The 23,876-nt window shown below is 41.8% G+C and overlaps 1 protein-coding gene and 1 pseudogene across 1 annotated transcript; one reads left to right on the top strand and one right to left on the bottom strand.

Annotated features, from left to right (window-relative positions):
- Nucleotides 1–3,162: 3,162 nt before the first annotated feature.
- On the top strand, nt 3,163–15,537 carry Znf330 (zinc finger protein 330). Its single transcript, XM_021169856.1, has 10 exons — nt 3,163–3,260; nt 4,313–4,444; nt 5,968–5,987; nt 6,447–6,517; nt 7,918–7,997; nt 11,722–11,848; nt 12,284–12,388; nt 13,001–13,047; nt 14,118–14,235; nt 14,645–15,537. Exons 2-10 carry the CDS (start codon nt 4,325–4,327, stop codon nt 14,908–14,910), a joined length of 954 nt encoding a protein of 317 aa, XP_021025515.1. The 5' UTR covers nt 3,163–3,260; nt 4,313–4,324; the 3' UTR covers nt 14,911–15,537.
- Nucleotides 15,538–18,951: 3,414 nt separating this feature from the next.
- On the bottom strand, nt 18,952–23,053 carry LOC110300863 (annotated as a pseudogene).
- Nucleotides 23,054–23,876: the final 823 nt, after the last annotated feature.

Genomic DNA, 23,876 nt, shown 5'->3' with positions numbered 1-23,876 from the left:
AACCAGATTTTTAGTTACCTCCCCCTCCCCCTACAGATTGACTGGCAAAAGCAGGTTGTTGATTGGCTGAGAAAAACATATATATGAAACGGGTCTGAGGAGAATCCCGTGCCTGAAAAGTCTCTGGCCACACAGGTAGCACAAAGGTCACCAGGCTGGAAGGCCGTCTGCTACAGCCTTCTGGGTAGATAGCAGGTACTGCATTCCTTCGTTTGAAGGAACAGCTCTGTGAGCTTAGCCTTCCAGGTTCCTCCAGTGCCTATCCCTGAACACAAAGACCTTCATGTCTCCGGGAGTTAATGCCTAATCTTCTCTGTTATTTGGAACCCACACAGATGCCTCCTTAGTCTGTCCCCAGCTCCATCTAAACACTAAGCATATGGCTAAGGTTAAGTTAGAACATAAGTTGGCACAAAAACTGTAATGAATGGCAAGGGCTATGTGGGCAGTGGTGAGGCTGACAATCAGCAGAAGGATGAGGAGGCAGGCAGCTGCTAGAGTATGGTGCTCCTACCGACAGAGTGGAGGGGCAGTAAGTAAGGCTACTGCTCAGCTTGTACAAGTATAAAAACACGGAAGAAGCCAAATGTGGTCCACATCTATTAACCCTGACCTTAGGAAGCTGAGACAGGAGTGTGGGCCACACAATAAGACTATAGTGAGGCGTCATCCTGGTGGTGAAGGGTGGAAGGGAGCACATGGAACTTGAAAGCACATGATCAGGGAGATGTTAATATTCCAACGTCGAACCAGGGTTCCTTCACTTACCTATGTGTTTCATACAGGAAAGTATTATCAGTTTTGTTTGTGACTATTATTTAAATTAATATGGAATAGATTTACTAGTATTGTTTTTTTAATGACGGATTTACAATTTTAATCAATTTTAAGGTATCAATAGTCATTCTGATGCTAGGCAAACATTCAATCACTGAACTTTGTCCAAGCCCAGGAGAATACAAACACTCAAGCCAAAATAGCTATAGAATTGTAAGTCAAGCTGCCTCTTATCTCCGTGTTTTTTTCGTGTGTTTTACTGTTAAGGACACAGGCAAAGGGCCTAAAATGTAAGGAGCAAGCCCATGACTATATTAGCTGTTGTTGACACTTTGTATTTGTGAAAGAGTATCAGGTCTCAAAGAAACTAGGGACAAATGGTGAACTGTGGCTCTATTAGCCTATCAAAGCACATGCCGGCCAGACCACTCAGAAACCTGGGGCTCCAGTTAGCTCAGCTCACTTCACTCTCTCCCCTAAACTTGTCTAGCTCCTGGACTTCCCTTCCCTCAGCTTCTTATTCTGCTAGAATGCTGCCATTTTGTGAGCTTTCTTGGCTCCCTTGTCCTCCTGGTCCCCCTTTCTTGGCTCTCTCTCTCTTCTTTGTTCTTTTTCCCTTCTCTCTCCCTCTCTCTTCTCATGTTTCATTTATAACTTTCTCTCCTTCAGATGTCTCTGGCAGCATTCTCCCTCACATCTACAATAAAATTCTCTCCTTACTCATACCTGGGAGCAGCCATGTCCTCATTTTATACAAAGAGGAGATGGTGATGTCTGTTGAAATTGATATAAGTGGTGGAAGCTTGAAGAAAACAAGGATGTTTTGATTAAATATTGTGGTAAATGGGGATAAGAGATTAGGGAACTATAGGAGGACAGAAGGGGAATCCCGAGAGGCTTGAGTTTAGTGACATAGACTCCTGTTTATATATCAGCACCCCATCCCTCAAAAGCCCACCCAGAAAATCAATAGGAGGGAAAAGGTACATCATTTAATGATTAGTAGTACAAAAACTATGATAAAAACTGTGACTGATGAGATAGGACTGTTTTATTAATTAGAACTTGCAGAAAAAAAAAACTGAAAAGGATGACTAACCAAGAGAATACAGAACAGAGGACAGGGTAGGAGCCTAGTAAGCCAAGACATTCAGATTTCATTGACAAAACAGAGCTCTCTTTAGAGAGAGGCTTGAGGTGTGGTTATGAAAGCGAATTCCTGGAGTGTAGCAAAGGTGATAATAGAAGGGGTTGGAAAGAGAGAGAGAGAGAGAGAGAGAGAGAGAGAGAGAGAGAGAGAGAGAGAGAGCGCAAAACGAGTTGTCTTCCATTGGGATGTGAATGTGGTAAAAGACAGAAGATGGCCTTGTTGGACATCAGTGGGAGGAGAGGCCCTTGGCCCTGAGGGTGTTTGATGTGTAGGAGAATACAAGGGCTGGAAGCCAGGAGTGGGTGGATAGGGGAGCACCCTCAAAGAGGCAGAGGGAGGGGGATGGAATAGGGAGTTTCCGGAGGGGAGACCTGGAAAGGGAAAAACATTTGAAATGTAAATTTAAAAAAATATTTAAAAAATGTGGTGGATATAACACAGATATAACTCAAGTATAGAAGGTGACAGGCAATAAGTGATAATCGCATGCAGTACTGAGAGTAAAGTCAAGAACTTCCTCCCCAAAGGCAAGGCGGGAGTGAGAGTGGAACATTTACCTTCAGTGTTATTTAAAGCAAACAGTCTTGTACGGAAGCATAGTTAGATCTCAGCCTCCCAGGAGAAGCAGAGAACGTGGGAGGATTTGCTCACAATGGAACAGAATGCACACAGCAGAGGCCAAGCAAGACACCTCCGAACTCAGTGTTGTGAGACGTAAAAAAAAAAAAAAAAAAGAAAAGAAAAGGCAGGGGGGGGGAGTGGGGGGCCCTGCAGTATCCAGTGAGCACGCCTATAATCCTAGCGCTGAGAGACAGAGGTAAGGGAGTCGTGGCTTCAAGGCCAGGCTTCCATTCATTATGTCTCAGAAAATAACAACAAAAAATAAAAATGTGCTATGTGAGGCTTGTCAGGCTCCCAGAAAGGAAAAGGATTTCAGAAGAGTCAGGTAAAAAATTGCTAGCAAAGTTCTTTTTCCCCCTCTCAAAACTTTTTGTGGGCTCGTCTTTCTTTTCCTTTTGGACTTTTTAGTTCTCTGAGTTAAATAATAAAATCAGAATGACATAGCAGAGGCCTTGAGATGCGGCAGCTCTCTGATCTCTACTTTCTTTGCATTGCTGGAGCCTCTTTCCATCCTAGCAAGTCCACTTCCGGGAAGGCCGGTGCTCCCCCCCCCAGGAGGGGGCGGAGCATGCGGGACTCTTCCGGTTGACGTGTTCAACCAGGGCGCTCTGACGTAGCAGGATATCCGGTCTCGCTCCCACTGTTGGAAACGGGCTGCTTCTGCCGTTCTAGCTCGCGGCTCGCCCTCTCCTCTGCGTCCTCAGCCACTGCGGTGAGCGGCGCGTCCCCGTGAGGCCGCGCGACGTGGGTGGGTCGGGAGAACGTGAGGGGCCCTGGGGCTGCTGGCGGGTCGCGAGCCGCGTGGCTCTTCCCGCGCCCCTGCCTCCTGGCCTCCCAGAACCTGGAACCCAATGTCGCTCTGCTGTCACCAGGATCTAAGCTTGAGCTCAAAGAAATCTCTCCTCGTCGGCACAAATAGATTCGAGGAAAAAAAATAGGTCTGAGATGTCTTAGTGGGTACAGAATGCATCCACGGTCACCCGTGGCCACTCAGCCACATGCCCCAGACTTCCCTTTTAAACACTGATGGAAGGCCCCGTGGCGTGGCCAGCGTGATTAACCACTGATTAGCTCTGAAGACTGCCCTGTCCGAAAGGATTGGGCACCAGAGTGAGAACACAGAAGCCTGGTTGTCTCTGTTGTAGTTTTTCTGAGTGCTGAAAACCAGCTTTGTAAGGTTTGATGTCTGTGTGGGAAACAAATTCCAAAGCATCTGACTTGTTAAAACTGTTGCATCTAGGCACGAGGGACAGGCAGCGAAAGCGACTGTAGTACCTTAGTCTCTTAAGAGAAAATGGGTTTGTTTGCAGTCAGGCCTTGGGTTGCTAGATATTTGTTTTGATACCATGTAGGTGACAGTGTACTGTATAATACTGTATGTCGACAGCATTAGGGCTGGGACTGTACAGCTCAAAATGGTTATTTCAACTTGGTACAAAACAAATATTTTTAGTCTTACTAATGGTGCATAATAGGTTTTTTTTTTTTTTTTTGAGTGAAGAGAATAATTAGGGTGAGAAAACAACTACTCTAGATGTTAGGTTGAGGTCCTTGATGCTTATGTTGTGTGAGAGTTGTTTGGAGGCCCAGAGGAGGGCCTTAGTTTAGGAGCCTGCAGCTGGAATAATGTGTGTGTAATGTTGCTAAGGGCTTCAGATGGGATGAGGTGCATTTAAAATTGAAAGACTGATTTAATATTTAAGGAACGTATAAATGCTGTGTGACTGAATGCATCAATTATAGCTTTCCTGTTTTCTTGTTTAGAAAGAAGGGAACATGCCGAAGAAAAAGACTGGTGCGAGGAAGAAGGCAGAGAATCGCCGAGAACGTGAGAAACAACTGCGAGCATCAAGAAGTACTGTCGACCTAGCCAAACACCCATGCAATGCTTCAATGGTGAGAGCTTTGTAAAGCAATGGCAGGTGGTTGAATGAAGGACTGTGTAGTACCATATATAAGTACCTACAAAACATGATCAACTATGGTGTGCCCCTGGGAAGAACCTGTTAGAGGCGTCCTCAGTATTTTACTAAGTAACAATGATTTTTTTTAATTGTTGTTAGAGTATGTATTATCAAGCCTGGCGTATCATGACTTACTGGTGACAATAGATGTTGAAGGTGAATGGATGACAGGAACTGAGTGGGAGGCTCCAGTTTTTTTAATAATATATTCTTTAGCTCAGTTTTGATCATTTTCTCCTAGCCAGTCCCCATTTACTGAGTACCCTGAGTTTTAGACATTTCCCATGTTCTTAACTAATTGCTAGTCTTGAGAAAGTCAGATTGTTTTTAAATACTTCATTTTCATGACTTAATTTAGCAAATGTTTATCATTCAGGGGACCGAGTGTTCTGCCTGGGACTCTGGGCGCACCAATAATGGCAGATGATGGCAGATGGCACACCTCCCTCTTTTGTATGTTTATAGGATTCCCTAGTGTGTACTACGTAGGACTCATTTGTTTATGAATAACAGAAACAATTTAACTTAGGGAGAAGCACCTCACTACAATAGTCCCTCCAAGTAGTGGGAAGAAGAAAGGAGCTAAGACTTGGGGACAGGTAGGCCTTGGGCCACCCTCTGCTCTTGTTTCTTTGGCTCCTTTTGCTCTGGAGGATTGCCGGGCTTTATTTGTTCAGCTTCTTGGTTTCTGGTTGCGTGCTTGTATTGATCACATCTCGTATTGTGGAGGACACAGACAAAGATTTCTCATAGGTTGGACTCGTGTCCTTTTTTTGCCCCAGGACTGATTTATGGTGTACAGGTCAGATGTCATGGTACAGATGTGACAGAGGGGACTGTGTTGTTGAATGTCAGGTTCTTTTGAGAAAAGAGGAGTGCTGGCAGACAAAACAGTGACTGGCGTGCATATATGCACGTCATGGAGTAGATCTTGGTATTTCAGTAAAGGGAAAGGAGCAGAGTCAGTAAGGTCTGGAGAGAAGAGGCCTGGACATGTTGGAGAAAGGCTGAGCAGCGGTGTCTTGGCTCCAGAGAGTGACAGACTGGAGAACTTCGAACCCCGCTTAAATGGACATACTGTGATCTTTAGTATTTCCTGTCCTTTATTTCTAGCACGAACACAATATTGGCAGATCAGATGTTTTTTTAATTAAAATAGAAAATTGAGCAGGAATTTGTCTGTTTTCTGTAGTATTTGCTTTCGTTAAAACAACCAAAAGGGAATCTAGTATATTTTAACTTTTTTTGTAATATGGCTTTTTTCCCATCATTGATCACAGAGTATAAGTTTTTTGTTTACTTTTGCTAGTGGAGTATGTACAAGAACTTGTACACACAGGCTGAGCTGGAATTGGAATGTAGAACCTCTTATAGTTTAATTTGAGTCTTTATGATATAAGTAAATGTTCCATTTTCAGCTAGCAGGAAATTAATGTTATGCTTTAAATTTTACAGGAATGCGACAAATGTCAGAGGTAAATTTTCTTTTTCTTCCTGTATGAAATTGTCCCTGTGTGCTTTCTGTTGCTGTGCTATAACACTTGGGGAGGAAAGGATTCATTCCATCTTACATTGATGAGGGAAGCCACGGTAAGAGTGCAAGGCAAGAACCTTGGGGCTGGAACTGATGCAGAGATGGTGGAGGAATGCTGCTTACTGGCTTGTTCCAGACTCAGGTTTAGCTACCCTTCGTACACAACCCAGGACTTCCTGCCAGGGTGGCACTGCCACAGTGCAGTAGGGCCTCCTCCATCAAATAGCAGCTGAGAAAATGCTCTGCAGACATTGGCCACGCTCCAGTCTGGTGAGGCTCCCTCTTCTCAGATACTCTAGTTTATGTCAAGTTCATTAAAAACTAACTAGCACAGGGATAAATTAGTCTCATACTTTATCTGAAATTGACCCTATTTAAAATTTTTGTTTTACATGACAAGGCGGCAGAAGAATAGAGCATTTTGCTATTTTTGTAATTCTGTTCAGAAGTTACCAATTTGTGCACAGTGTGGTAAGTATACAACCATGAAGGCATGTCTTTATCAATCAAATATCTGTGTGGCAGTTACCAAGTATAGGTGGAGCCATTTCCCTAAATTGTAAATAAAACTGAATGTTGTTTCCTAGAGAAGAAAAACTGGTGTTTCCTAAGAGCCTCCTTACACGTCTGATTGCAAAGCACACTTACACCAAGACTGTGGCAGGTTTTGCCATGTCTCTCTCATCTTGTGATTTCTGCTGTCTTCATGGAGACTTGGCTTAGGGAACCTAATCTACTTCACTCCAGATTTACCCTAAGCTTTTCTGCTCAAACAAATCATTCTTTCTACTTAGGAGGGGATGGTTTCAGTGGGACCTTTGGGGTGCCATTGATATGTGCTTGTACAGAGCTGCAGGTTAGTGTTAGGGCAACATGTGGAATATTTCTAGTGTAGTTCTAGTTTTCCAGGAGTCGCTTATTCAGTTCTACAGCTAGTGGAGAAGAGAGACTCAACAGCCGTTGCCGTACTATATGCAAGTGGATGTCGGCTGAGAGACAAGCTTGTGGGCAGGGAGAAGGCAACCCCTGCATGGTCAGTGTCTCTGGTTTGGACTTTAGAAAGCTGTGTCCAGATGCATTTTTCATTGCAGCCTTTCACTTTGTGTTAGACATGGAACAGCTGGGTAGCGACTGCACTGTGCCCACTTTTTCTTCTTTTCCTGTTATCTAACTCTGCTTCTCAGGAAACAAGATGCTGGTAAACCAGGCATCTTCTGTTTGTCTTGTGTTCCACTCTGCAGTCTGATGGGCAGCTAATATGTCATCACTAATCTTGACATACTGTCTGATAAGCAGATTCTGGCCAGATGGGGCTTGGTAACTCGTAGGTGAACATTTCAGGCTCCGTGGTGATTTTTATATATGAATAAACTTAAGTGCAACAATTAGGCTCTGTAACCATTCACTGTGCCTTTTGATAGTATGTGGCAAGAAATAACTTGTATGTCCAAGCCAGGCAGTTTGTATTGTGATTTATGAATATAAAATTCATTTTAAAGCATGTTCTTGCAATGTTTTATTTAATTCACTTGAATTTCATAAGATTTGAAACTGCCAAAATGATCATCGAATTACAGTGCATAGCCTGGAACTTGTGTTTTTATTACAAGCATGAATTAGCATGTTCCATATAAATTATTGTGTAAAAACTTTTATGGATTAATACATTTCTAATCTCTCAAGATCTGACTAAGGTAATGAGATATAATTTTTTATTTATGTAAGTGGAAAAATAACTGCTTTCATTTTTAAATTTTTGGAAACACTATTTCCATAGGCACTTAAGTTAGATCAGAGGGGAACTAGTGAACACTTTCTGTATGTACTGATGTGCAGGGCTAATAGTGTATATGTACATCCTTTTTAACCAGGAAAAACAAAGTGTATGATGAAGTCTTCAGACTGTGTCATCAAGCATGCTGGTGTGTACAGTACTGGCCTTGCTATGGTGGTAAGCTGCTTTTCATTTCTTAGTGTAGAAGGTTTCCAAAGATAAGATTAAGTCATTTTAACCCATATTTTAATGTGTTTTAAAAATAAGTTTTACTAATTCCTAGAAAAGTTCATATACTGTATTTCCACCGTACTGACTTCTACCTCTTTCCAGATCTATCCCCATCTCTAGCCACCCAACTTTGTGTTCTTTTTTAAGAAAATTGTATTTTATACTATTTTAACTTATTGAGTCCAATTAATTTTGTCCAAATACTATTAGATGTAGTGCCTACCTTAGAGCTTGGTCAGCCAACCAGGAATTACACTGTCAAAGAAAACTGATCCTGTCCCAGCTGCCTATCAGGTCTACCAACAGGGGAGTGACTTTTTGTTCATATCTCTATGCTGGGATAATGCTGGCTTTGAGCATCCTGCACAGGTTGTCTGTGCATTGTGTCAAAGTTGCTATGATTTCTACGTGCAACTGCCCCATTGTGTCTCATAGTCCTCTACCATCACTGGCTCTCACATCCTGGCTTTGTTAGAGATCCCTGATCCTTGGAGAGAGGGTCTGTTGTAGACATCTTGCTGTATGTTAATTACCATGTATTGTAAGGAAAGAAGTTCCTCTGATGAGGTTTGAGAGACAGGCTGATCTGTGGATACAGCAATAAGTCACTAAGAGTCTCTTTAATTCTGTGTTGGATTAGCAGAATAATAGTAATCTTAAGGACTTTGAATGATTTTCAAAAATTGTTAGGTGATATTAATTGGCTTCGCCCCTATTTAAAGCATACTACAAGGGAGTTAAAGCCTTTGTTTGATAGTCTTAAAGGGAGTTCTGATTCAACCTCCCCTAGATCTTTAACCTCAGAAGGATTGCTGGCCTTACAACAAGTGGAAAAAGCTATTAAAGAACAATTTGTCACTCACATAGATTACTCTCTGCCTTTACATCTGTTAATTTTTAATACAATTCATATGCCTACAGGATTGTTATAGCAAAAGTCTCCTCTAATGTGGATACATTCGAGGATTTCTCCTAAACGTAATATCTTGCCATATTATGAAGCAGTAGCTCATACGGTTATCCTTGGAAAGAAGCAGGCACTAACTTATTTTGGCAAAGAGCCAGATATTGTAAAACAATGTCCTGCCGGGCAGTGGTGGCGCACGCCTTTAATCCCAGCACTTGGGAGGCAGAGGCAGGCGAATTTCTGAGTTCGAGGCCAGCCTGGTCTACAGAGTGAGTGCCAGGATAGCCAGGGCTACACAGAGAAACCCTGTCTCGAAAAGGGGAAAAAAAAAAAAACAATGTCCTAAATGTATTACATTATCTCCAGTGCCACATTTAGGAGTTAATCCACGAAGTCTTATGCCTAATCATATTTGGCAAATGGATGTAACTCATTATGCGGAATCTGGAAAATTAAAATATGTACATGTTTGTATTGACACTTGTTCAGGATTTCCTTTTGCTTCTCTGCATACAGGAGAGGCCTCTAAAAATGTAACTGATCATTGCCTACAAGCCTTTAATGCTATGGGATTGCCTAAACTTATTAAGACAGATAACGGGGCATCCTATTCTAGCAAGAATTTTACTTCATTTTGTAAAGAATTTGACATCAAACATAAAACTAGAACTCCTTATTACCCCATGAAACAAAGAATAGTTGAACGTGCTCATTGTACTTTAAAAAATTGGCTATATAATCTCGTTCTTTATATATTCAAAATAGTAATGGTTTAAGATAATATTTTGGTATTTTTAGAGAATGTGCATGTCAAATTGTAAAAACTTTGCTCCTGGTGTCCTCAGTTCCTACCTGTTTTCACATAATGGTATTAATTCTTGAGGACCTATACTTAATCAATTGCTGCAAATGAATGCTCTTATTTCTAATTAATAAATAAATAAATTATGCACATGTGACTATTAATAACTTTTCAAGCATTCTAGTTACAACTGCTCTTCAAGAGAAACAATTGAAAGTGTAATTAATCTCTGCCCATGTTATATTAAAACTGACTATAACAGTCAAGTATTTAAGATGTTTTGTCAACAATTTAATAATTCTTAAAGACGAGGTATTGTGGAACTTTAAAAACTCTATCTTCTTAAAAACAAAGAAGGGGAGAAATTATACCCCTGTGCACATTATTTAAATCATACTTTTATTTTTAAGAATTTTGAAATTTGGATGTCAAAGAACTTAATAAATGCCTTATAGTATCTTAAAACTAGACATAATCATGTCTAGGTGAGATGAAAAGGATCCACTTATTGACACATGGCATGATCCTGAACAGAAAGTTAATAATAGGGAGGAGGGGGTGACCAGCTCCTTAATACAAGGCCATTTGGCTTGTTTGGGTGGGAAACTGTGAAAGGCCTACTTTCTTACGGTATGGTCTCCAACAACCTATGACTGATGGAGCCACAGGTTCTTGATCCTAATAATAGTGCCAGGCATGAGTTACATCTTCTGGAGGAGGTTTTAAATCAGTTCCCAAATGTCCATGCCACTGTTGTATCGGGGCATATCTTTCTAAGAGGTGTCATGGTTGTAGCTTTTAGGATTTGCATCTGGGTAAGATTGATGATCACTTTCTCCTCTGGCAGAGTACGTAGCATTGTCTAGCACCATGAGAGCTAGCCAGGAGGAATGAAGCTTGTAGCATCACCCCAACCCAATGATGGTGCTTTCTGTGTGATTGTAGTTGCCTATTCAAATAAAGGAACCATGTGCCTTTCTAAAATGTTAAATAGACTTCACAACATAAATTTCCTGAATTTATAAGACCTTCATTAACATTCTAGTCTTTTGGTGGTTAAATAAAGTTCAAAAGAATTTAAGGTTTAAATATTAAATATGATAAAAAAGTATATATTAGTTATATATTACCTTTTCTTGATAGGATTTTAGTGTCATAAATAAATAAATAAAAAATAAAAATTTTAGTGTCATAAATAAAAATAGGTGGATTATTTGATATATTTTGTTCTTCACTAGAAGCTGGTATTTTAAGTATGAGCTATGGTTTTGCTATATTCTGCAGTGTTATTTATTATGCTTCGTGTCCAAATTACATCCTTTGAGGAAAATAATACTCTTTTGTTTCATTTTATGTTCATGAGCACTCTATCTGTGTATACACCCACATGCCAAAAGAGGGCATCAGATCCTAGTATAGAAAGTTGTGAGCTAACATGTAGTTGCTGGGATTTGAACTTGGGACCTTTGGAAGAGCAGACAGTGCTCTTAACCTCTGAGCCATCTTTCCAGCCCCAGTAATAGTAGTTTTATGTGTATTGTTTATGGTAATTTCCCTAGTCTGGATTTTCCCTGGGATAGAACTTTGTTCTCAGGCATGAGTCCTATGCCTGCTCTCTCTTTCTGTGCTGATAACTAACCATTTGCTACCCTTCCATGTCCTTGTGTGGGGTGAGTAGGAAGGCAACTCAACCATCCTTTGGTGTTTTCCCTGAGCCCTTTGCTGTGTATTGTGAGTTCTGTGCCTTAACATCTTCGGGATTGCGTAGTTGAGAGCCCCTCTTTATTGCTAGATTCCTAACTGATGGAGGAGAGATAGATGGAAGGTCTCCTATACCTGATCTCACAAGTCAGAGCGAGTAGCCCCTACTTGCTGTGTTTTGGTCCTTCGTTTTGTAACAGCCTTAGTGTTTGCAGTGGTCCTGTGGTAGCTGATCTGGAGCTCTTGTTTCTTTGTTGCAGGGTGCAATATGTGACTTCTGCGAAGCTTGGGTTTGCCATGGGAGGAAGTGTCTTAGCACCCATGCCTGTGCCTGCCCACTCACAGATGCAGAGTGTGTGGAATGTGAGCGAGGGGTATGGGACCATGGTGAGTGATGAGGTGCAAATGTGTCTTAGTTACGAGTAAATGCTCAATTGCTTACTCTCTCCACATAGATACGTTCAGATCTTTAACCTCTGGTACAGTTTCAGCAATCAGTTTGGTTGGAAGGGGATTGTCCCAGCAGTATTAATAAGTGCTGGTGCTAGTCACCCAGGAAGGAAGAGAGGGCAGTTTGGGGGAGGACAGGCTCCTCTCTCAAGACTGTTCCTGCTCTGTAAAGTTGGCTGGCAGGAGAGAATGGAGACCCACAGTTTAATGGTTCAGTTTGAAGTACATCAGTGGTTCTCTGTTAGCTGCTGCTACACAGTTTTGACGTGCTGCTGAATTTAGTTGCTGTCTTTGACAAGTTATATGGATAAGGATTTTTAAAGTTACTAAGTTTGCCATATTACACTTGTGGGTTTTATTTTACTCTCACAGGAGGAAGAATATTCAGCTGTTCGTTTTGCCATAATTTTCTCTGTGAAGATGACCAGTTTGAGCATCAAGCCAGCTGCCAAGTTTTAGAAGCAGAAACATTTAAATGTAAGTTCTTTTGCTATCTGTTTTGGTACCTAGGATTCTGAATAGTGAAAATGTGAAACTTAATTAAAAGGAATAAATTTTTTTAATGCTACCTCTTAGTGTGTTGTATGGTGTGTATATTTTGTTTATGGGGAAAAAACCTCCAAACCTTCGTGCTGGATTTTTCTCTGGGGATAATAGTGGTATACCGGATGAGCCCTTCATTTTGTGGCCTTGATCAGACATTGCTGTTCTTGTAACATTCCTGGTCCTGTGTACCAGCTGGCATTTTCACCTTCTGGTTTCCTGTACCAACCAAGCTCAGCCTCTCCTTCCCTTTCTCAATGCCTTTAAGTATGTGATCCTACTCTTAGTTCCTCTCTAGCATTGCATTAAATGCTGACCTACCCCCATTTTAGGCTTTGGCAGAATGTATAGGACAAAAATAAAGTTATCTGTGGAGGAAGCCTGGGTGCTTTGTGTGTTTTATAGTACTTGAACCGTGTAGGTCAGCAGCTGACTTGTTCATTGTGATTCAGTTGAGTGAGCATCCACCGATACAAGAAATGGCAGAAATAAATATGCAAGGCCGAGGATCTGACAGGATGTTAAGACGAGTCTTGTCTCCCACAGGTGTTTCCTGCAATCGACTTGGCCAGCATTCATGTCTCCGCTGTAAGGTATGTCTGCTTACTGCCTCATTTAGTTTGATTTGAGTCTCTGTATTCTTGCTTCAGCTCTTGGATACTTATAGCGCTAATATATGTGGAACTTAAAACTTATGTGGCTTTTTGTTTTCTTAAATTAATTAATGAGCTAGTTAATTAATTGACACTAGGTCTTGCTGTGAGGTCTGGGCTGGCCTTGAATTCACAGTAATTCTTCTGCTTTTGCCTCCTGAGTTTTGGGGTATGTGGCCTGGAATGCCATATCTGACTTATTCTTTTAGCTTTCAGATTGTGGCATGGCAGTTGGTAACTTAGTGGGTTTCCACTTTTCTTGTAGTAGTTACCTCTATTACATGCTCCCATGGTCCCAGCTTGGTGTTTCTTACGCCTCATATTTGTGGAGAACATTGTGAGCTGAGTCCTGGGGCTGTGAGTTCAGTTGTACCTGCTTAGAAGAGTATTCATGGTGAGGATTTCCATGTTTCCTTTGGCTATCACCTACAGTATTTTTGTTGTTCAGAGATCACTAGATAGATCACTCATTTATCTCAGAAATACTTCTCTTCTTTGTAACCTTTCTTGTCCATGTCCTATTTCTCTCCTGGTTCTGTGTGAGTACTACAGAATGCTCTGTTCTGCTGCTTAGAGCATGTCTGTCTGTCTTTGCTCACTTTACCCTGTTGACCTTGCAATGTCAGCTAAGACTCCATGTTGTTCAATGGCCCTCTCTTTTTTCTCAATACCTAGGACTTTGAAATTGCCTCTCCTCCCCTTACTTGGGTGATGGTGTACTCTGAAGGTGAACTACCCACTGTTTTGTTATCAAAACCCTCAAATATAAACAAGTCGATAGGCCACTTTTTATGTCATTATCTGTATCAGTGTCTGCCTTGTGTTAGGACCTGTTTCAGAGGAGTCCTGGCAAAGTCCATTTCCCTGTAAGAAATTGAAATCGAGAGCAATCCCAGTACAACTCTTAACTCTTCCTTACTCAAAACGATCTTCACATTTTCTTGCAATTCTGGATAGTATAGTTTTATATTTACATTAAATATTGCCTTATTTCTGCTTTTCTTGTATAGGCTTGTTTCTGTGATGAACATACAAGGAGCAAAGTGTTTAAGCAAGAAAAAGGGAAACAACCTCCTTGCCCTAAATGTGGGCATGAAACACAGGAGACAAAGGATCTTAGCATGTCAAGTAAGGCTTCTCGTAGGATACCAATGGAGTGGTTGGCTTTCATGCTTAGACTACATTTATCTTTTTCTCTACTTTGTGTGTGTGTGTTTGTGGTGTGTGTATACACATACACACATATTTATGAGCTCTGCCTTTGTTTGAAAAGATAAATGTATTGTCATAAGCAAGTTGGGTTTTATAGCTTTGAAAAATGGGTGGTACTGTTTTTCAATTTGATATAAGAAATATACTGAGGTTTGCTGTTTGCCTTAGTTATTTGTGATGATGTTGTCTAGATTTCTGTGAGGAATGAGGAGAATGCTTCCCTTTTCATTTGATAGTAAGCACCACTGTAACAGTGTATCACATGGCCGTGGGATTCGTGAGCGTTGGCACTGGCTGATGACGTGGATGTGACTGTCTTTTGTAGCACGCTCCTTGAAATTTGGCAGGCAGACTGGAGGAGAAGAAGGAGATGGAGCCTCTGGGTATGATGCTTACTGGAAGAACCTGTCGTCGGACAAGTATGGAGATCCTGGATACCATGATGATGAGGAGGAGGAGGATGAAGCAGAGGATGAAGAGGAAGAAGATGGGAAGGACTCAGATGCTGAGTCATCAGATCTGTTCAATAACTTGAATTTAGGAAGGACCTATGCCAGTGGCTATGCTCACTACGAGGAGCAGGAGAACTAGGAGCTGCCCCTTGTTGGCATTTGTGGGAAGAGCAGGCTGAATCATGAGGATGCTCAGACGTACCCTCCCTTGCTTTGTCCAAAAGGCTAGTCACACTGGGCTCGGGAGGTTCTAGCAGTTTTATAGGGACTGCTGTGTGAACTTGTAGTGTACGTAAAGTGAGTTAAATGTAAGACAGATGGAGTATCATGGATTGGATTATTACTGAGTTCAATAATCTGGTGGGTTTTGCCAGCTAGAAACATAATAAAATACATAATAAAGGAATAGAAAGGAAATATATTTATTTGAAATTAAATTACCGTCTTTATTAAAGGCACTGCTTATAAATTTATGTCTCTGATTTTACAAAGTGTAATGGGTAAAATTACCATATTCTTTTTCTTATTTTAATCCATACAGTGAGAGTCATGTTCAATTTTTCACTGACTTCATGCTGTGTAATGTTCACGTCTGCATTAGTGGTTGCCATGTTCACCATTTTCTTACAATGTATGTCCAGTGCTTGTTACTGTCTCACTGACAGAAGTCTAGCTGTTTTCATCCACATAATGGCAGGCAGGACTAGTGTTGGTGATGCTTCACCCAGAGAATCTCATTTTAAAATAAATTTAGTATTATACTTGAGTACTTTTGATACTGAGTTCTTGTTTCATCAACTTATTTTGGAAAACATTTAAGTATTTTTCTATAAACATTATAATGAGTTTTGACCTAATGTTGGTATAGTAATCTGAGATGAATTACGTGCCACAAAGATAAGTAGTGTCGACCCATCTTCAGTGATAAATGGAGACCTGACGGTCTGGGCACAGGTGTCTGCTTCCTCCTTGTATTAATAGTGACTTAGGATATTGTGCTTAGTGGTCAGCTCAGCTTCTCTTCTGCTGCTGTGACAGTATCCTTTTACCAGAGCAACTCAGGAAGAGAGGGTTTATTTTGGCTTCCGGTTCCAGAAGGATTTAGTCTGTCATGGCAGGGAAGGTGTGGTAGGACCATAGAGCAGTTTGTCATATTTCATCAATAGTCAAGAAGCAGAACAGGAAATGGGATGGAACTGTAAGGCCTTAAGGTCCACAGGGTTGTATCGGGGGCACTACCTCCTAAAGGAGCCTTTCCAAATACTACCACCAGCTGCGGCCAAATTCGAACCCAAGACTCTAGGGGATTTTATGTGGAAACTATAACCTTAGTCGAAGGGAGAACAGTGGACTGCTGAATTAGGGGTATTTGGAGAAATTTGGGTGACAATTTCTAGATCATTATTTTTGTAAGAACAGCAGAGGTACAGAAGGACATGAGGTATGCATGGAAGCAAGAGGACCTCTGGCTCTATAGGAAAAGACTTTTCGTGTCTTCCAGTCCAGAGGAGTATGTCACACGCTGGTCAGGGCACCCTGGGAAACCTGAGCACCCCTGACAGGTGAGACTGAGGCATGTGGGTGCTGTAGAAGATCTTTAAGGATGAGGAGCCCCTCAGGCACAGGCGTTCCCAGAGAGCATGGCCTTTTAACCTGGAGCCTTTGCAGCTTAAGCAAAACACAAGGAGGCTCAAGACCTGAGAAAATAGGAGCTGTAAGAATTAGCCTGCATTGGGAAGAGCCAGAGCGATATTCTAGGGGTGCCACTGCTGAAGAGGATCAGAAGAGAAAGTGTGATGGTTTGCCCCTGCCATCGGGGTCTTAGGTTACATAGTCGTTACTTTGTTAGAGGATTTAACACCATGGTTAGGATCCTGGGAGATTGTCAGAATTCATTCCCAGGATGGCTTCTAGAAGCATAGTTAAATTAATAACCCATTTGTGGCCGGGCTTTCTGAGGTGGGTGGAAAAGGGGATGGGGAACACCAAGACTGATGCCCCGAATTCAAATCCCTAGATCCCACTTGGTGAAAGGAGCGAGCTGATTCCTGCAAGTTGTCTTCTGATGTTAGTGTATGTGTGTGTTTAGAAAGCTCTCTGTAGGCCAATTTGGCTACCAGGGAAACTTGTAGAACTCAGTGGGCTGATGGCACGTCAGACAGAAACTAGTGGCTAAATGATGTGCCCAATTACCAAAAGTCAGGGATACAGTATAAAGACTGTCAAAATGAGAACAGCCAAGACGAAACCTGCAGGATTATGAGGGTTAGTACAACAGGAGCTGAGTGGCCAAACAAAAGGGAGAATCAAGAGCAAGGCCACTTGTATCAACAGACAAGTTCTCTGTTACCACTCTAGTGGGAGGTGGGTCAGCTCATGAGCCAAAAGCGCTCAGTTGCTTGTCAAGTATTTGGTCAGAGTAACAATGATAAGTAAATAATCTGCCACCCCAATAAAGTCCCTAAGGTTCTATATTTGCGTTAGTTTTCTAGTAATTTTACCAGTGGAGAAAAGACCAAAGTTTATAAAAAAGCCTTTCAAGACCTAGTATCTGTACCAACATTGATACTCAAACTGTCTCAGTGCGTGTGGCATCACAAATGGAGGACTTTTTGCTAAATTTAAACTTAGATTTTTTTTTTTTTCTTTTTAAACTGGATTTGTAGAAGTGAGTAGAGGCCCCTAAAACTGTGTTAGTTTTGTATCATTCTAACAAAATACCTGAGACACTCCATTGATGAGAGGAAGGGCTTCTGGCTCGTGGTTTTAGAGAGTCTGGTTCATGGATGGGTTGCCTTGTTGCTTTTGGGTCTGCAGAGAGGCAGAATATCATGGTGAGTATGTGTGGTTGAGCAAACCCTCAACTCGGGACCCGGAAGCAAAGGAGAGAAAGGAGTTGAGATCATACTTTACCCTTCAAGGCTACTTTGCCAATGACATAAAGACTTATCTTAAAAGATTCTACTATCCTGAAAGGTACCATCCCGTGAGACAAACACATGGGCCTTTGGGAGATATATGGTATCCAAATTATAGAGCTATTCTCATATGCCCTCTTCACTGTAGACAAGGATCATAATGTGTCACCAAGAGTGATGGCAGAGCGTGGTGTTTCTTTTAGGGATAAGGATGCAGAGATGGTCTTCATATCTACATATCCGTACTTCTGGTTACTGGTTACCTAGAATTTTAATGTCCTCAGGAGGAGACCTTGGGTAGAGGACCCAGTAAATGCCCTTTTTATTACAAACTATGCCTACCACTTCAGTATTTGTAGCTCTTTATGTCCAGGGTATGAAAGACAGCCAAGAACTCAGTGTCTTGGCAGGGATGAATGATTAACCACCAGAAGGAATCGCAGACCTGGTGGAGGAATTTGAGAGTGTCCCAGGGGATTCTTGGGCTTTCTAAGGATGCCTATGAATAGCCACGGGTGCACATGGCCAAGGTATCCATCTGTGAAAAGCATAATGCCTAGATCCTATGCAGATGAAGGCTTGAGTCATGGTACCAGGTAAGCCACCAAAATCAACTGACTTGGGAGCCACAAGGCAGCTTCTGGGTTGGCTGCAGCTGCCGAGTGCTGTTTTGAATGAATGTAATGTAGTGTTTAGATGACATGTTTTGGCCCAACATGGCTCAACTCTTGACAAATAACTATTTAGTTAATATCCTTATCCAGGATCTAATCACGGTCCCTGAAGTACATGAGCAAATATATTTTACTCTGCATTTTGTGTTTAGTTTGGCAAACTTTTTCTGGAATATTATATTGATGTGATGTGTTTGAAATATTGTATTGATTTATTTGAGGATAACTGTCATTACTCACCCACAAGCCTCTGCTCCTGCAGAATATATTAGTCCATTTCAGAAAGTACATAGAGCAAATAATAGCAATGGGAACCCTGGTGCTCCAGGGATGACCCTGGCTACTTATTTGCCTAATGAGAACTATTCGAAAGACAGAACAATATGTCAAGTTCTAATCCTATTTTGTGGGATCAGAAACACTGCAGTGATAAATCAGACATATTGAAAATTCTTTAGGATTTAGAGCAAAAACGGTGTACATTTATGCAAGGGGCCTTTGCTAAAGAGATTTTGTGAAATGGCAAAGTAATATACTATGTGCCATGGCTAACTCATAATCTAACGTGGGCAGCAAAGAACTGCATTTTTACTTCAAGCCAAAGTAAAGGTTCAGTTTGCCACAGACCTATTGCCAAAATAGAAATGAAAGGTTTAAGGCTGAAGGAGGCATCACTGAAGTCCTTAGGGCTTGATAATGAGAGGCAATACAAAATAAAGGACAGCTACTATTCCCTCCCCATCCTCGCTCCTTAGCCTTGCTCCTCCAGGGTTGCACATTTAATAAGGGATTTTCCAAGGGAACTGGGCATCCATGGGTAGAAGTCACTAACACTGAGCCAACTGTATGCCTGATAAAAACTACAAGAAAACAAAACAAAGCAAAAGATACAGAAGGGTACAAGTGAAATCTAGGATAATTAGGGAAAACTCTAATATCAATCCAGAAGTAGAAGGGTGAGCCACACGTGGGGAAGCTAGACAGAGACCAAAAGAAACAATCTTAAAATTATTAATGTTTAAGTATCTGAGTGAACATATATTACGTGTGTGTGTGTGTGTGTCCACCTGCGCTTGCGCACGTGCTTGTGGGGGATGAGGGAGTGCCGTATCGCCTAGAGCTGCAGTTAACACATGATTATGAGCCTCCCGGCATGGGTGCTGGGAACCAAACTTGGATCTTCTGAAGAGCAGCACAAGCCCATTAAAAACAAAAATTTAAAAAGTGTATTCATTACTTTGCTGGGTTACTAGGATCAAATCCATGACTGACAGCAACATAAGCAGAGAGGGGCTTATTTTGGTTTATGGTTTGAAGGTATAGCCCATCAAGGTGTGAAACAGCAAGCTAAAGTAGCAGGAGCGTGAAGTGCTCACTCACACGTGGGGTGGAGCATGGGGAAGCAGGAAGCAGGGAGAGAGACCCTTGGGAGCAAGCATTGTAACACATCAAAGACCACCTCCTCAAGACTCACTTCCTCCAGCTAAGCTCCACCTCCTGACTTTTCTTCCAGCTGAGCTCCACCCTCAGGAGATGTTGCTATGAGAAGCAACATCAACAGAAGAGGAGCAGGTGTTTACACACACCAGCCTGTGGTGGTGTTTCACCACATCCAAGTCGTAACAATAAGGATATCTAAAATGTGTTTCTGATAGAACCTAGTGGGGAAACCCCTCAATTCCCGATTTGGCGTGCACCCAAAAAAATCACGAAGGACCATCTTGATGTAATTACATGAGGTCTTTTAATGATGGAGCTCCAGACGGACATGCATCCCACACAGGAGATAACGGATGTCGGCCACGAGGCTCAAAAGCTAGGGGTTTTTATGGGGTAAGGGGCTTAGGGGTGTGGAATTCAGCATAGCGGCACACTATTGGCTTATTCAAACATTAACAGAATGATTACATGTCAGCAAAAGGGCATCAGGACTTTGTTCCTGTGGGCTGGGGGCTTATCTTTGTTCACATAGCAACCAGTTGATGTATGACTTTACCAGCATCAAGGGGCAGTAGACAGAGGGGAGGTTCCGGCCAGGTGGTGTTGACTCAGACAAGATAGCCCTGCTTGTCCTTGCATTCTTTTCATCTTTACAGTCAAGCTGTTCTTAGGAAAGTCTTAACAACAGCCCTGTCTGTTCTGCTTTGTTTTCAGCCCCAGGCCGCGGGCTCATAGACAACTCTTTTACGTGAATCACAAGTTACAAAATCTCATTTTCCTTCATTTCCTAAATTCACAACTCCTTTTAAAGACCTGCTGTGGGGACTGCATACTTCTTAAGTCACACTTGTTCCAGTCAGTATTTTTGAGAAGATGTTTGTATTTTATAGACATTACCGTAATTTTTTATTCTAAATCGATAATACCATTCCATTCAGCTCTATTTGCTCAAAATGATTCTTGGCTTTTTCAGAAATGAAGTATAATAATGTTTGAGATTTGTAATCTTTTGAAGACAGTAGTGTAGAATTATGAAAGGGAATTTTTTTCCCAGTGCTTGTATCATTTTTTTTTTGTTTATTTTACACTCCATATTTTATCTCCCTCCCCCATCCACCGTCCGACTGCTCCACAGCCCACACCTCCTCCCCACTCCACCCCATCTCCTCGAGAGTGCTCCCACTCTCCTTCACCCTACCTGACCTCTAAACTCCCTGGAGCCTCCAATCTCTTGAGGCCCCATATCAGAATCATCATATCTGTGTGCATCATATCAGAATGAACACAGAACCAGAAATCCTCTACTGTACGTGTGCTGGGGGCCTCATATCAGCTGGTGTATGCTGCCTGTTTGGTGGTCCAGTGTTTGAGAGATCTTGGGGGTCCAGATTAATTGAGACTGCTGGTCTTCCTACAGGGTTGCCCTCCTCCTCAGCTTCTTTCAGTGTTTCCCTAATTCAACAACAGGGATCAACTGCTTCTGTCCATTGGTTGGGTGCAACTATCTGCCTCTGATTCTTTCAGCTGCTTGTTGGGTCTTCTAGAGTGTAGTCATGCTAGGTTCCTTTTTTTTTTAAGTTTAATTTTATTTGTAATTTATGTTTTACACCCCATATTCCATTGCCCGCCCCTCCCCATCTACCCTCCGACTTCTCCACATCCCACACCTCCTCCTCACCCCATTCCCCATGTGGGTGCCCCCCCCACCTGACCTCTAAATTCCCTGGGGCCTCCAGTCTCTTGAGGGTTAGGTGTTTCATCTCTGAATGAACGCAGACCTGGAAGTCCTCTACTGTATGTATGTTGGGGGCCTCATATCAGCTGATGTATGCTGTCTGTTTGGTGGTCCAGTGTTTGAGAAGTCTCGGGAGTCCATATTAATTGAGACCGCTGGTCCTCCTACAGGATCACCCTTTTCCTCAGCTTCTTTCAGGGGTAAGCTTAGAACAATGCCTTCTTCAACAGCTGCTCTTGCAGCATTGAGAGCATCTGTAACGTCTTTCTTCTCATTCACTTCAAGATCACTTATTCCTCCAATCTTTAACACAGCTACTCCACCTGAAAGTTTAGCAAGTCGCTCATTCAGCTTTTCCTTTTCATATTCACTAGTTGTGATGTCTAGCTGCTCAGTGATTTCTTGAATATGTTTTTCAATGTTAGCTTTGTCACCTTTTCCTTTCAAAAGCATCGCATCATCTTTGGTAACAATGACCTCTCCAACTTTTCCTAAGTCGTGAGCTTAAATGTCTTCAAGATTTAGATTCAACCCCTCTTCTACAAACACTGCACTAGCAGTAGCAATAGCTATAACTTTAAGCTGGTTCTTCCTATTATCCCAAAACCCTGGAGCTTTAACTGCTACAACCTGAAGATTAACTTTTAGCCTGTTCTAAACCAGTGCACTTAGAGCTTCTCCGTTAACATCTTCAGTGATTATGACCAAGGGCTTCTGATGAGCATTAGCGATTTCAAAAGCAGGTACAATGGACTGAACACTAGAAATTTTCTTTTCACTCAACAAAACAGGCATCTTGGAATTCACATGTTTGACCTTTTGATGTGTTAATAAAATATGGGAAATGTATCATCTATCAAACTTCATGCCTTCAATAATTTCTAGCTCATCATTCAGGGTTTTTTCCATCCTTCACTGTGATGACACCCTTTCTTCCAACCTTTTTCATTGCATCAGAAATGATGTTCCCAATGTCTTTGTCTCCATTAGCAGAAATTATAGCAACCTGAGCAATTTCTTCAGGGGTTGTCACAGGTTTAGATTGTTTCTTAAGTTCTGCAATTACAGTATCATTCGCCAACATCCCACTTCTCCGGATTTCCACTGAATTAGCTCCTTTGCTGATCTTCTCAAAGCCCTCCTTGGCAATAGACCATGTCAGAACAGAGACAGTTGTGGTGCCATATCCAGCCTCTTCGTTTGTGTTATTGGCAACATCCTGAACAAGTTTAGCTCTGATATTTTTGTACTTATCCTTTAAATCAATTGACTTTGTGACAGTGATCCCCATCTTTTGTTACTTTGGGATTTCCCAACTCTGTTTGATAATCACTGTTTTTCCCTTTGGCCCCATTGTAACAGCTACTACATTGGCTAAAAGATGCTACCTTGAAGCATTAAGGCTTGAGCATCTGCACCAAATTTTACATCTTTGGCATAGGTCTGAGTGAGAAGAGGAGCCAGTGCCAGGGACATTGGTTTCATCTGGCGAAGAACTGTGGGTAGTCAAAGCATTTCTGCAGGGTGGCATTGGGAGAACACGAGTTGAGGCAGTCAGTCTGTGGTGAATGAAGGAGATTTGCCACTTCTAAGATATTAATGTAATTGCCTAAATTCTCTAATTCATAAAGAAGGTGTGGTGGTTTGAATATGCTTGGCCCAGGTAGTGGTATTTTTCTGAGGTGTTTGTTGGAGTAGGTACAGCCTTGCTGGAGGATGTGGGAGTGGGCTTTGAGTCTCCTATGCTCAGACTCCACCTAGTGTGGAATGAGAGTCTCCTTCTGGCTGTCTTTGCATCAAGATGTAGAACACTCATCTCCTTCTCCAGCACCATGGATGCTGCCATGCTTCCCACTATTATGACAATGGACTAAATCTCTGAAACTGTAATCCAGCCCCAATGAAATGTCTTCCTTTATAAGAGTTGCCTTGGTCATGTTGTCTGTTCACAGCAGTAAAACCCTAAGACAGAAAACTTTTTAAATAATAAAGTAAACCCAAATTTTGGGTGAGTTTTGAGGGGTATAGTAAATGAAAATCTCATAATTAAATTTTTGATCTTGCAGAAGACATGACCCTGACTGAAGAATCTACTAAAACAACACTCTACTATGAGTGAGTGTGTGTGTATGAGTGTGTGTGTGTAATGTGTGTGTGTATGTGTGTGTGTGTAATGTGTGTGAGTATGTGTGTGTGTGTAATGTGTGTGAGTATGTGTGTGTGTTTAGTGTGTGTATTTGTGTATATGGTATATGAGTATGTGTAGTGTGTGAGTGTATGTAGTGTGTATGAGTGTGTGTGTGGTTTATGAGTATGTGCATAGTATATGTGTGAGGTG

Source organism: Mus caroli, chromosome 8 (genome assembly GCF_900094665.2).
Source record: "Mus caroli chromosome 8, CAROLI_EIJ_v1.1, whole genome shotgun sequence".
In the NCBI taxonomy this organism is placed as follows: Eukaryota; Metazoa; Chordata; class Mammalia; order Rodentia; family Muridae; genus Mus; species Mus caroli.
This window is presented reverse-complemented; position numbering and strand designations above follow the sequence as displayed.